The sequence below is a fragment of the Cloeon dipterum genome, chromosome 1 (genome assembly GCF_949628265.1).
Source record: "Cloeon dipterum chromosome 1, ieCloDipt1.1, whole genome shotgun sequence".
In the NCBI taxonomy this organism is placed as follows: Eukaryota; Metazoa; Arthropoda; class Insecta; order Ephemeroptera; family Baetidae; genus Cloeon; species Cloeon dipterum.
The window spans coordinates 13,316,125-13,330,540 of record NC_088786.1 but is presented as its reverse complement, the minus strand read 5'-3'; the positions used below and the strand labels follow the sequence as shown (position 1 = coordinate 13,330,540).

The 14,416-nt window shown below is 42.5% G+C and overlaps 1 protein-coding gene across 6 annotated transcripts in view; it reads right to left on the bottom strand.

The window, feature by feature from the left end:
• Nucleotides 1-14,416, bottom strand: part of TfAP-2 (transcription factor AP-2) — a 164,489-nt gene that overhangs the window by 19,315 nt on the left and 130,758 nt on the right. For 5 of the 6 annotated variants that reach the window (XM_065476003.1, XM_065476005.1, XM_065476004.1 and 2 more), the window contains 2 exons: nt 12,785-12,940; nt 1,488-1,538 (listed from right to left, as the gene is read on the bottom strand). In XM_065476003.1, the coding sequence (XP_065332075.1) occupies nt 1,488-1,538; nt 12,785-12,940 (207 nt within the window). Of the gene's footprint in view, nt 1-1,486; nt 1,539-12,784; nt 12,941-14,416 lie in introns of all 6 variants that reach the window. The other variant, XM_065476002.1, reaches the window with a different exon arrangement.

The following is a 14,416-nucleotide window of genomic DNA, read 5'->3' as shown; positions in this document are numbered from 1 at the left end:
ATACAGTGAGTGTGCTCGTCCTATCTCTCACGCTACAATAGAAACATCTCGTCGTAGAAGTCAGCGGCTTGGCGGTAAATAAGTGAAAAAGCGAGGGTGAGGTCCGCAGCCCTCGATGCAGCAAAGGGTCATCCAGCAGTTTTTAATGCCGTCGGCAGGGAAAAAACGCTCAGCAGCAGGAATATAATGCACTTTATATCGAATCATTGCCGGTCACCGGCGTCACGGCCATTCGCGTTTTTATTTCTCTGCGCCGGCTGCGGATGTATTGGAGCCTTGAAAAGGGCCAACTGCGCGCGCGTTGAAATGAGATTTTGGTACAATTCGCCCGCGTGTACTTTATAATTGAGTGCTTGTTCAAGCAGCGGGAGGCATCTCGGCGTCGTGCGCAAGGGGTAACTCCGCCTCGGGGCCTGGTTGACACGCCCGGAAGCCATCTTGGTCCAACCGAGCGTTGGCCCAATAACCAACGGCATCTGGCAGATTAACGCTCCGCTGGCTCACTGACTTTCGCGCTTCGGTGATGCCGAATTACGCGCCACCAATTATGCACCCAGCAGGCATGCACCGCCAGCCAAAATGGTTCGAATCGAGAGTGGCGGGAGATAAAAAATCTACCGGCTCTTTTACAGAAAAAAAATTAAAATAATCATTTCCAATACATTACAGTTAATTTAAGTGAATTAAATTTTATCAGCGTAATAGGCTTTTATCTCTGTCAGTTATAAAAAAGTTCCTTTTTTCATTTTTAAATAATATCATTCTCCTCTCATTGATCTAAAAGATTTCTCAATGATTCATAATATTTACCAATATACATAAATCCGCACAGTTGTGCGAGAAACAATGGAATTTGATCTGCGGTTGCTTTGGTTTGCAGTTTTGGATGCATATTTGAGGTTTGGCTCGTCAGACGAGAGGAAAATCGCTGCTGAAAAATATCAAACATCCGTCTCGATCAATCGGGAATTACCTCTAATTCGAGCAACGGTCTCATGCGCGATTTTTTATTCACACCTCTATGCTCAGAGCCGACGCGAAACCATGCTGCTCCACTCTCTCATTATTGTTATTAGCCGGTTCGTTGGCGGGGTGTAAGGTAGCTGTCAGGGCGTGAAATAAGGGCGGCTGGATAATAGGCACCCCGGCATCAGCAAACAAAATATCAGTGTGCCCGCGAGCGGTGTCGAGTTGCCACCAGATGTTTTATTAGCAGCACAGCTAGTAATGTGTGAAATATGTATTCAATCGGACGCGCTCTTTTTGTCGTGCTTTGCCTCTCGCAAACGAGAGCAAAATCGACGGTTTTTATGTCTGAGAGGATGGATGGAATTTTGTTTCTGATTCGTTCATTGGTAAAGAGATTATCACGTTCAAAATTTATGTACAGCTATTTATCGATATGTATTTAGATTTCTTTTAATTATCAATAAAAGAATCAGTTCTTTAATAATCTTTGAAGCCCCTCGGCGATTCTGGTACTCACCTTTCAACAGTGGAAGATCGCTGATAAACGCTCCATCTTCTACGTTGGTATTCTGCAACAAGAGGAGACCGAACATTTTAAAACTCGAAATCAGCCCAGCGTTTTGCAACACGCACAACATGCCGAAAGTGGCTCTCGTTACATGCTCTGGCATTAGTAATCTAAAATGCACCGAAAGCCCCATAGGCATCATTTGAGCGCATAGGATATGAGTTAAGGGCTCATTTCATCAGCATCAGTCGGGAGAGATCCAGACTGATGAGATGAATTCGCGCACACTACAAAACCAGCAGCCAAATATTCGCCTATAAGAGCGAGCATATTGCATTTTTGTCATAAAGCGCGGACGGGTTTAATAACGTGTGCTCGATTCCGCGCAAAACCAAAGCGAGTCGAGAGAATTATTACACACATAGCGGCGGTAGCAGCCTCGTGCCGTGCCTGGCGACTTTTGTGTCAAAATACGCAGGATTTCGGACAATTTTACGTGGAACACGCCCGTGAAAAACGGCTCTTTGTAGCGCCAGCATTATTATTATATACGTACACACAAACAGCAAAGCGGTGTTCTGCACCGAACAGCGACGGCAGCGGATAAAAGGGTTAAAAGGTAAAAAGAGACGATTATGCGCGGAATGTGTGCCGCTGCTGCTGCTGCTCATGCGAATTAAAAGTATGTATTGTCGGCAGCATGCTTTTTGAGAGTTAACCCGGCAACAGACATGGCTCTGATGCTCCCTTCGCAATTCATTTTAGCTGTTTAAATTAATGTTACTTGTTTTGATAATTAACGCATGTATATTTGTCTAATCAGTATTATTTATTTGGACGCAAAGGTATCATGAATTACGTTTCCCTCTAAATTTAAATACTGATCTGTTTCGTATCGATTTTAGTAAAAAATTATTGTTATCTGCAAGTTTTGTATTAATAATAACAACTCGTTACTATAAACAGCTCTCTGTATAGTTAAAAGGTTTTCACGCAAAAGTACTTGATACAGTTGTTTATTTGATTGAAAGATTGGCAGATGAAAACCACCGCTCGCCACAAGAGTGCACACACAGTTCAATTTCTACCTGGTGGTTGATGAAAACGCGCGCTAAATCAGATGAGAAATGGTGGAATTTTCCGCTCGATTGGCGTGAAATCACGATATTGCAACGAGAAAGAGCCGCTGAGCGTGTGCTAATTGCAAACTACAGGTTTTGATTTCAATGTATGGTGTGCCATTGAAGCCGCGCGAGTGCAATGGTCAATTGAAAGAGGTGAAACGCAATAAATTTCGCGTGAGAGTGCTTCGACGGGCACGCCGACTGCGCGCACAGCTCAGTATCAATTTAATTATTTTGCCGCTCTCGTGACGCGCCGCGCGAGCGAATCCATCATTTCGTTTATTTACAAGTCGGTCGTGGAAATAGGTGCGAAATAAATCAAAACAACACGTTTGTTTGCACTGTGTATCTGTCCAGTCGAGAGTGATAGAGGGTTTTATCCGCCGCCGACACATTGACGGATCGGCGACTCGACAAGAACACGAGGAAAAAGGCATTTTTAATTTTATCACAATCGATTCTTTTCAGTGGCTTTAACTGCTTGCTGCTTTACTGGTATAAATTTTTCTGCTAGCAGCTTCTTAGGTTCTCTGTGCTAGAATTCGAAGTTGGCGTTAAGCTAAGAGAGGGTTAGAGGCTCTGGTAATCGCACTCCGCAATAGTTGATTAGGTTAATTTTTCAACTAAGAGATTTAGATAAGACACCAACACTATTTCTTTCAATCTTGCCCCGAACAATATTCAGCTACTATTTTCGATTCACATAACTTATATAATCGCTTGCTTGGAACGAAAAACCGTTTTGTTCAAAATTAATTTACACGAATTCTAAAAAAGGCATGTCGATCGAGCAGGTCGAACGACCCACACTGGATTCCGGAAAGTCAGCGGAGAATGCATTTACTTTCTGCATAATGAGCAGCTTGGCTGTAATTATCAGACAACAATTTGAATCATAATTGAACAAGAACTATATATCAATTTTTCAGCGCAAATTTTCATATTATCATCGTCCATAAAGTAATTACGCGCAGGTAGCGAGTTAATGCAGCTCCATTATGTCTGCCGCGCGCACTCTCGACGTCTCGTCGCGCAATGAAAATTTTAAATAAATTATCGTAGTTGTTTGTGCTGTCGAAGACACGCACGCTGCCAATAATAAAATCGTCTCTGCGCTGATGGTATATAACGCGTCTCGCTCGGACATTCCTCGACCGGCTCAATGGGAATCAAAGGACGGATAATTTCGCCTCCTCGTCGTGAAATTCGTATTGTTGACGAGCAAGGAATTCGCCGAAGAGAAACACACGTACAAAAAATTCTGATTATTTATGCTTTGCCAAATGCTGCCGGCTGCCGTATGAAAGGAAAAAGTGACGTCGTTCGAAAATTATGCAAAGTGGGTAGTTTTAAAATGACAAAATATTTAGCTCCGGCTATTTTTAGAACGGGATTTTTCACGAGCTTGCGAAAAAAATTTTGCCTTTGATTGGCAGTCAGGGTTGTAAAGGCAGTCAAAGGCCTCTTCAATTTATTTATATCGCGGCCAAATTACGCCTTGTGTCAAACCCAAGGTTCGAGAGCAGATCTCAGTGTTTTTCAGCCCGAAACAAATTATAATTCCTCAGCCGAGAAGCCTTTTCCCCGCTGCTCCGAGATGCAGAAGCAACAAGCTACTGTATAATTACACACACATACCCTGAGCATAATATAAAAGAAGACGACAGACACGAAAAGCAGAGGCTGCTGAAGAAACACCTCTGCGTCGGTTTATTATAGTCGGGCTTAGTGGAAAATATACATAGGCAGCAGCAGCGCAGGTCAAACAAAATATCCCTGTTCGGAAAGTAATTATACCAGCAGAAGCAGACCTTTTTATATTAGAGGCCTCATTCATGCTCAGTGTTGTTTTTTTTCTTAATAAATAATTTTTTATTGCTCTATTCCTGCCCAGCATTCGAAATGAGATTCACTCTCGTTGTGTGTGCGGCGATAATTTGTAATTGCTCAGCTGATGCTGGAATCACTGGACCAGAATAATGATGATCTCCTTGTAAAAAGTGCTTTTCGGCACTTTTTGCTTTTCTTTTTATAGCTCTCTATCGTAGCAGTTCATTCTCAACTCTGCTGTTAGTTGAGCCCTGCTGTAATTTTGATCTGTCTCCTTTTCTCTCGCTCTCGGATATAACACGCTTGTTGCAATCAGCTATATTTTCTTTGGCTTTACAAGACAAACCTGAGGTGAGGATACAGCTCATTTGACCTGTTGTGCTCCCTCTATGCCCATACATCACGACGTTAAGCTCAAAATAAATTGCACGCCGAGTACACAAACGCACATTTTTCAAACTGGCATCAATAAAACGTTGCATGCAGCTCATTTTGTTTTATTGCCCACGCAGACACTCTCGCTGTGGTACCGATTTTTGGCTCGTAAAGCGTAAATGTAAAATAAAACAATAACCACAATAGCAATGTGCAGCAGGTAGCATACAAGGATAATTAGTGTCTCTGCTTGTCCTCGGCCTGCGTGTTCATACTGCAATAAAATTTACAAGACAAAAAACTCGAATGAAGGGGAAGAAAATCATGGAAATTAATAAAACAAAACCAGTGCAGAAAGAGGAAGTGAATCATGAAAGCACCTGCCTGCTATAGATATTACAGGATGGCCCGAAATGCTAACAAAATTTGAGTTGATAAGCATTCAGTCCAGTGACGTCTCAAAAACTTTTCTTTTTCGTTCTCGATTTAAAGTTGGAGCTTCTTGCGTATCACTTCCGCCATATTAATTAATTACTCGGCTAGTCAGCTCGCTCACTGACGGATGGGTAATTATATTAATGTAACACACGATACAGATCTCTAGCAGCAGTGAAAGTGAGTGGAAATGGTGCGTATTTAGCGAGAAAATTGTGCTGGGAGATGCGATATTTTTCCTCCGCACACATATTTATTGCCGCTCGTAAAGGTATTAGATGGATTATCAATATAAAAAATTATTCTGCTCACCACTTTATTGTGCGTGCGTTTTTTACTTTCACTGCGGCTGAGCTGGCGATGAAAAGCCTCGGCGGCTTCATCGTTTCGGTCCGCAAGATTGACAGAAATCAATCTGCAGCGGCTAGGGCCATCAATCAAGCTTTTTTTAATGGAATTAATTTTAAAACAAACGAGACGAAAACCTTCTCAGCGGGACGGATGGCTGATGAATAATAAAACAATAAATATGAAAATTCTTTTTCGGTCCTATCAGAATACTCCTATTCACGCGCGCAGATTCCGAGTGAAGAAAAAGAAACTGTAAATGAAAAGCGTCGGCGGGTAATTAATCACAAAATGAATGGCCAGCGAGGAATGCGCGCCAACTTTTCTTACGGTCCACTGAATGGGACTTTTAAGGAACACATACATGGATTTCTTCTCGCTGCACAGCACAGCACAGACAGTCAGTTAGTCGGTTATTAATATTCACCTCTCCAACTCGAAAATAATTACACTGACTGAGCTTTTAGAAGTCGGAAGAATGAAAATGAAAAACGAGTGAAATTCATGAATCATCTGAACGAAGATGTGAAGCTATTTATGCTTGTATGGTGAGCGGGTGAGCGAGAGGTAGAGGCACCTCGTAAGCAGAGGTGAAAAATCACGCACGAGATGCATTTTACAATTCCAGGCGTAAATAAATCATTAAGCAAGAGGTTCAAGGTTTTTCATAAAATAATAAAAACACGCCGAGATTGTAGGCGAGTCATGTTATTTGTGCACTTGTGGCAGCAGCCGTGCATGTTTGTCTCGTAGATGGATTAGTCGGCGTCAATGCCGTCATTCAGGAGAAATGAATGCACTATCTGAGGTCTTTTCTCCTTGAGAGATTGATCTCGATATGTATATTCACTCGCTCGGCACAATAATTATAATGCGGGCTTAATTGTGATTATAAATAACGAGAAAATGGGAAAGTGGCTGGAGAGCGTTTATCACTCGCAACGACTGCCAGCCGCATGATTTGTTAGTTTGCATTACTTTGGCGAATTGCGTTGGAGCTCCTTTGTGTTGAATTTTCAATCAATTCTCGATCGCCAGTGGCACTGATGCACGTCTGGCGACTTGTCACACGGCTTATAAATCATGGAGTGCTAATCACTCTAATTACAGCGGTGATTAGCTGTGCAACACATTTTACATGCGCTCACAACTCTAATTCAATTTCCAACCGAGCGTTTACATGTTATAATACCGGAGCGACGGCGGCGGCGGCGACGACGACGACGCGCGAATCGTAATAATTAAGCGCGGATTACACTTGCAGCTGCACAGCTGTCCGCTCATCGGATCGCAACGCCTAATTAAATAGCTCGCAGGTGCACTTCCAATTATCAATCATGCAGCAAGGTGTTAGCTAACTAAGCAATAACAGAGAGCTGCACACAAAGTGAAAATTAATGCAACTTGGCGTATAGCATTGATTGCGCACTGATTGACAAGCTTCATTCATTCACTGATTGCTAAATCTTTTAAGTGTCCAAATGTGATTTTGTGTCTGCATTGAAGTGTTTCTCAATGTGAAGCAAAATTTATCTTTTAATCAGAATGAGGTGCTTTCATTCTTATAGATTTTCAATTTGAACATCAGCTGATCTATGAAGATGAGAGCGTCATAATACCAACCTTGAGAGCGGCTGGGGGAATCGATTCGAAGAGTGTTCTCTCAAGTGGTCAGCCGACGTGGGAGGTTTGGCGGAAGGGGTGTTTTATTGTTTTTTATTGCATTGCTGGCGATTTTCGAGGGTATTGCAGCGCGATTGACGGGAGGCTAAATTGCATTTTTGTAAAGGGAATAAATTTTAGGGTTTGATGAACTCCCTGTCACAGCACTGACAATGAATGCACTGTTACTCTTTTCAGCTTAAGTATCAGAAACAGCAGAAATAAAACGGATTTTATTGCTGGCCATCCAGGAGGGATTTCTGACAATACAGAACCTGACACCAAAACATCTCAATTTAAACACGGGCGTTTGCCGATCTGCGTGACTCTTAATCTTGATTAATGCCCAGCCTGCAGCCGTAAATCAGGGCAGTTGCTTGCTTAATAAGTCACTTTCCCGGCCAGGATTAAACTTTTCTCCCAAAATGCAACAAGTGACGCTGTATAGTGGGCCAGCGAAATAAAGATTTTATCTACGACGCAAAGATGCACTTTTGACACGCTCATCGCACCCAAAAATTTACGAGTCCCGCTTTTTTAATTATTGTCTCTATTTTAGAGTCTTTCTCTCTCGTAAATTGCTCGATAAAAAGACAGCAGTGGGCTAGAAATGTGAAAAGTATAAACTTTTTATTTCGGATTTAGAAACGAGGAGGCAGGTTTGTGTAGGCAGCGAACAGACGACGTGTTTCCCCGCTACAAAAACCAACTCCGTATTTATACACCACCTTCAGGAAAATAACTTTTTAGAATGTACGCCGCAGCCTTTTGACCGCGCCGCACGTTGATTATGTTTAATATTGTGAGTGTGTTTTCAGCGGATGAAATGCGTTTCACCATCTACGGTTATTATACTAAGCGTATGCACACAAACATAAACAATTCAATTGTGTGCGTTTTGTATAATAAATATATTGAACAACAGGAATCGAGAGAACACAATTTAAGCAGAGCAGCGATTTCACCTCAATGAGAAAACAACTTCTATATAAACACTCGCAGACAAAAGACGCTCTAGTGCGAAGAAAATGATACGTAAATTGGGTACTCTTAGAGAAAACGTTTAAATTTCAATTTTCATGTGCCAGCTCACTTATAAAATCTTGTTCGTGTCACGACGAGCTGTATCTTTTTACATCTTCTCGTTTGGCGAATATTCGTGGAATTAAGTGAGCAACAAATTCAAAGAGCAATGGGTGTCTCAAAGAAGTCAAAGACTAATCAAAGTGCGCACTTCAGTTCCTTTGAGAAAACCAAGAGAAATTAGATGGCTTGGGCTCTAAACATAATTGGATGAAAAAAGGAAGATTCAGTTTTGGAATTATTTTACCGATTTATTAACTGTAAAAGTTGGTAGCAGTAGAATTTTTTTTCATTGTTTGATTTCTAAAAATGAAAATATCCCGTGCTGTCATTTTTTGTACAATTTTCTGTCTATAAGAGGACTAGAATGCTGGCTTGTGAAGAAATCTGCTGCTATATGGAAAAAACGCAAAGGAAAATTACACTTATTGCCATTTTTGTTCGCACTAGATTAAGTTAATAACTCAATTGCGGCTCAGGGAGAGGTGATCGAGCGCGACCGATTATTTATAATGAGCGTCCGGTGCATAGAGAGAATGCATTAAGAACAAGCGCGGCGAACATTCGATTGAGCGGCGCGATTAATGCGCCAACAACGTATTTATTACTGTCAATAATTGTAAATGAAATTTATTGCAAATAATGATGGCGAGCTTGCATATGAGCTGCGGATTCGTGTTATACAATATAAATTTTCCGCATTAATGGCATGTGGTCAAGCGCCGCGCGCGAGTGATGCATAATCATTAGCCGCCGCCGCCATGTGTGTGTGTGTATGTGTGTACTCACCGACTTACTCGCTCTCGCGCATACACTTACATAAGAAGAGTGTGTGTGGATCTCTCACTCTCGTTTTAATGCCCGCATATCATTTATCATTACTCGTTGCTCGTTTATATATGGCAAAATTGATTGTTATCGGCGCGCTTTGAATGCAATGCCTCAATTAAAATATCATTATGCACTCCCACTCGCGCTTTGCTGCCTGCACTGCCGGCCATCATTTACCGCTCGGCAACTTAATTTGCCGACGATTAATTGGCGCTGATCGAGTGGGACGAACCGATAATCGTTTTTATAGGACGAGTGCCGCAGAATAAGTCACTCCAAGACACAATCCGTAGCTTTTCCCGCGCGAAATATGTTTCCGCAAGATTATTTCTATGCAATCACTTGTTAACTTAATCTCCTATCGAGAATCTTCATTTAATCCCAGCCCAACAATCTCTTTAGCCAACTTTAGAAGAAGCGCAATAAATTCATAGAAAAGTTATCGAGTCAGAAGGAATAATAGGCGATAAAAATAAAAAAGTTATACACATCAGATAAATTGCGGCGCGGAATTAATTTTCTCCGCAATTATAGCGATAAATGAACGGCACTTTTTCATTTATGCGTATTCTCTCTTTTCATCTGGCGGTGTTTTATGCGAGACGAGATGATTCATACGCCTCGCCCATGTCGGCTTTCGTGTGTATGGAGAATAGGCGCATCTCGCGGCGGAGCTCATTAATTTACCTGATTTAAGTGCGATAAGCCGCATTTAAATTTGAATGTGCACGCATGGAGAGAGTCTTTCTTCCTCTCTCTCCCAGCGTGTGTGTTTTTGACGAAGATACGTGCCTGAGATTTATTCCCGAAACCCAGCATCCTGATCAAAAGCTGATTTTACAGTTATGGCCAAATGTGCGCTGGACGGACGGACGAGAGGGCGATCGTGAGAAAATTTTGTCGCTGCACACACTCGCACAAACACGGATGGATCGGCAAACGTTTGACAGTAATGAGTGCAAATGAGGCGATTATAACGTGTAAAATATATCGCTTCGCATCCCTTTGCTCGATCACGAAGGTCGACGATAACTGTACAGTCAGATGCGGTGTCAAATTACTCTTTGAACCTTTGTCTCAGTCTGCGCAGAGAGGACTAATAAATGACATTTCATCTGGCTCTGTGAAAGACCATTTTTTGTTAGATATCAGTGTTTTACTTGTAGGAAATCAACTGATTTTCTTTTGTTTTATTATTGTTCCAAACTTTTGGGGTTTAAAAACGGAAAATATTGCAACGTATAACTAGTTACATATACTAAAGTGGACCACAAATACTTTCAATATAACGTAAAGGTAAAAGTTACCGTTACTAGGAAACTTAAGAGTTGAATAGTTTATTCAGCATTTATTTAAGTGGTGTTTCGTTAAAACGAAAATATTGGATTTTCAATTGAACAAATTAAATTTTTGATAACCTGCACATTTAGGTTCACGATCAGTATGAATGTCAGGGTATAGTGCGATCAAAAACACCGCAGGGTATACATATTTCATCAAATCAGCTGTGAGTAAAATTAGATAGCTGGCGCATCTAATTGGGCTCATTTTCCCGCAAGAACGGTTTTTCGTGAGTGCAATAAAGTTTGGCCCGCGCGTCATAATCGGCTAATTTATTTATTATTTGAGAACGCGCCTGCCTCGCATGGTACTTAAAGAGTGTGTTGTTGTCTGCCGCGGTAAATATGTGCGCTGTTCTCGCAGGTGAGAGGCGTGCTGACCCGCGTGCTTGACCCGAGGAGCCGCCACGTGGCCTGCACCGCCGAACGGCCCCACCTTGCACATCCATACACTCATGCGGTGTATACGCACGCACGCGGGCACTTGCCGCGTTTGCCGTGAATAATGAAATGCGCCATTGATGCGCGATGGGTACCTCAAGGCGATTTTGAGGCATTTCATTCAACCGGAGTAAATCCCTGCAGCAGCAGCTGACTCGCGCGCGCACCGTAATAATAAAATAATGGCCAGCCCGCGAGCCAAGAGCAGCGAGTCAGTCAGTCAGTCTGTCTCTCTTTCTCGTTCCAGACTCGCTCTCTGGGCTATAGCCATACGCCACCGCAGGCTCTTTGATTCCTCGTCCCTCGTCTCATTCATCCAAATTGGCTGGAGGCGACGAGCCATGCTCAATGAATCTGCCAACTTTAAAGGCACCGATCGCTGAATGATCAGAATTCCGGCCTTTGTCTCCACTGCTAATCATTGATATAGATTATTCAAGTTTGCATTTTCAAGGTCTGAATTTTATCATGATTTAAGCGTTCTGTCCTTTTTCAACGAGCACGTACTGACCAATAAGTTTATTTTTTCCTCTAATTTTGCAAAAAAACATGAAACTAAGGACTTGAATCATGTTGGTAAATAAAAATAAAACGGGAATGTTTTTTTCTACATACAAAGAAATAATGCAAAAGATGACTCTTATTTGACATCAATAGCAGAAAATAAAAATAAATCTTGATGGATGCTTTGAAATAATTCAACACTACTCGTTTGATGCATGTACTAGGTAAACAGCTTACGCACATCTAATCATGACATTAAGATGAAAAATCAGTAGGCGTTTGAGATGATTTCAGTCCATCTCGTTCATTCATCACTTTCCAAATTCCGTAACCGAGCGAGTGGACCATTAATTAAATCCTGAATGCAAATGGGCGCGTCATCTTGACCAAATACATATTTCCGCCGCGCCACGAAATGATACATTCATTACGGCTGCTGGAAAAGGAAAGTTTCCTGGTTGCTCGCGATGATAATTATCGTCTTCGCGGTAGCTACGCCGCATCTGCGTCCGTACAAATTAAAACTTTCGCCTGACAAGCAACGTTGCAGCTCGCGGATGAAAGCCCCATTTTGGCTTTGTTTCACGCAGGATTTCAGTCTTGCACGTGCTGCTCAACAATTTTTCAGCCTGTCGCCTTGGAGAGGCTAATTTCAGCCAGTGCGCCTTTCATTGTGCGGCCACCCCATAGGAGATAGTGCGCTCACACAGGGTGGCCAGTGGCGCAGGAACGGCGATAGGGAGACGGTGATGAGGCATTCAATCACTTTTTGCGCAAGCCATCTCCGATAACACACATTGTTGGTTCCTCCATTGTGACGCGAGAAAAGTGTCGCGTACGTATTTTCGAAAATCAGCGGAAATTTACGAGGCGTACATAACTCACGCGAGATGCAGTAATAAAATGATAAAAATACTTCTGCACGTCGTGATTAATGAAATATTGTTCGGCCGAAGAAAGGTTAATATATTATAATGCGGTGATGATGCTGGCCGTGCACAATGTCGGGCATTAATTGTGTGACCACACACAGCGCACAAAGAAGCTCACTCGCCGAGAGGAGGAAGATGCAGCGCGTCCTACGGTATTTAAAATCATTACCGCAAACCGCAGCCGGCGTGTGTCTGTGATTTTTGTCATCAATTACGGGGCCAATTTTTTGATCGATCGAGCAGAACAAGCAGGATTTGATTCCAGCCAGCAAGTGGCAAATTACCCAGCCTGCAAGAAACAAAATGGGTCTGGTGTGTGTTTTTACCTCACGCATATTTTTCCGTTCGTGTCCACTGCACGCTGGCTCTCTCACGAGAAAAAAATCAAGAAATCAATCCTACCTGATTGTCGTCCACGTTAGATAGAGCATGTTGCAGGACAAGCTCCTGTCCGTCGAGCCCTGGGTGGCCGGATGGCACCAGGACGTCTGGTCGGCGGGCCCCGTAGTCGGCGCGCCGATTGCTTTCGTACGAGAAAGCGGCTGAGTGCATGTTCGCCTGAAAACAAACGAAAAATTCAAAATGAATTTTGACGTGCATATACAGAAACAAAAAAATGAACTGAACGTTGAGACGATAAATTATAGTCCGGGAATGCAGGAATTAATTCGAGTGAATTTAACCTGCATCAAACTCGACACCCACGCACGAGAAAACATTAACAATATCAAACCCCAACGGCTAATGTTTACAGATTTCAAGAGTTGATGATTTTTTTTATATCGAAGTTATCTTTTCTGTAGCTGCTTTTGTTTTAAAATTCGTTCTTTAATTTCAATCCTAAGGAATCGGTAGTAATTGTGAAATTTCACGGATGGCATGTCCGCAACGAAAGGGCTTTGTATCAGTTGGGCACGGCCACTCACTCGGCTGGCCAAATGCTGACCCTGGCGGCCATTCGAAATAAAGAAATATGCACCATCACTAAGTGGCCTTTAATTTTCCGAGGGCAGCACTTAAGAGCAGGGCAGAGGCGGCGGCGGCGGCAGCTGCTGCGCGGGCCATCAGCACAGGTGAGATATTCTCCGCCGGGCGAGTGGCATTTTTATGGCACACACACCGGTTAAAATTTAATCCTGCCGAAGAAGTGAAACAAGTTTATTTGGAGGATGATACTGCCGCGCAGCGCGATGGGAAATAAAGTTAAAAGAAGAAAACACGTGGAGCGTTTTTATATTGCCCTCTCGCCGCCGAGATGTAAACATTTTATGTCAATCATGGGCGTGTACGCGACGAATATCATTAGGTTAGATCCTCTTTTATGCACGGTATCAAGTGACACTATCAAATAAGGTTGCCATCCTGCCAGGCAGCCTCTCGATTTTCGCCTCTTTAGATAAAATGAGAGCGAGAGAGCAGCAAAAAAGCAGCCTTTGCCCGCATAATGTGGGCACACAACAGCACGAAAGCCATTCCGGGAGATTGGTGCTGGCTGCCTGTTCGTTCCGACTGCCTTTATAACATGATTTACGCGCTGGGTGAAGCCATCTCGAGAAAACACCCTTCCACAACACGCTCGCTTAACAGGTCCAGGTGTGAAAGGTGCAGTTTCCTTCAACTTTTGTATTTTGACTTATGAACTGCATGAAACGTAAAGTATGTAACATTTATTTTAGCTGTTGAACTTCTTGATGGCCTCGAGATTATAAATTATATAGTTTCTTTTCAATAATTTCATTTTGATTAGTTTTGCAGTGAACGATATTTATATTTGTGTCAAGCGATTACTCAATACAGCTGGATAGGAATCAAATTCAGGCAATCGGATGGATAAATATGAAGTTTCTGTTGAAGTACAAACAATTATAATCGCAAGTGATGACGCACTCTGGTGCGGAAATCCTTGCTGCACGCAAACCGAGAGTGCACATCCATCCGAAGCTAGCGACGTATTAATTAAAAATGACAGGCCGAGTTAATTCCTTGTCAAGTGCTCATCCTTGAGCGGGCAAAACGCACACGCATGCAGTCACA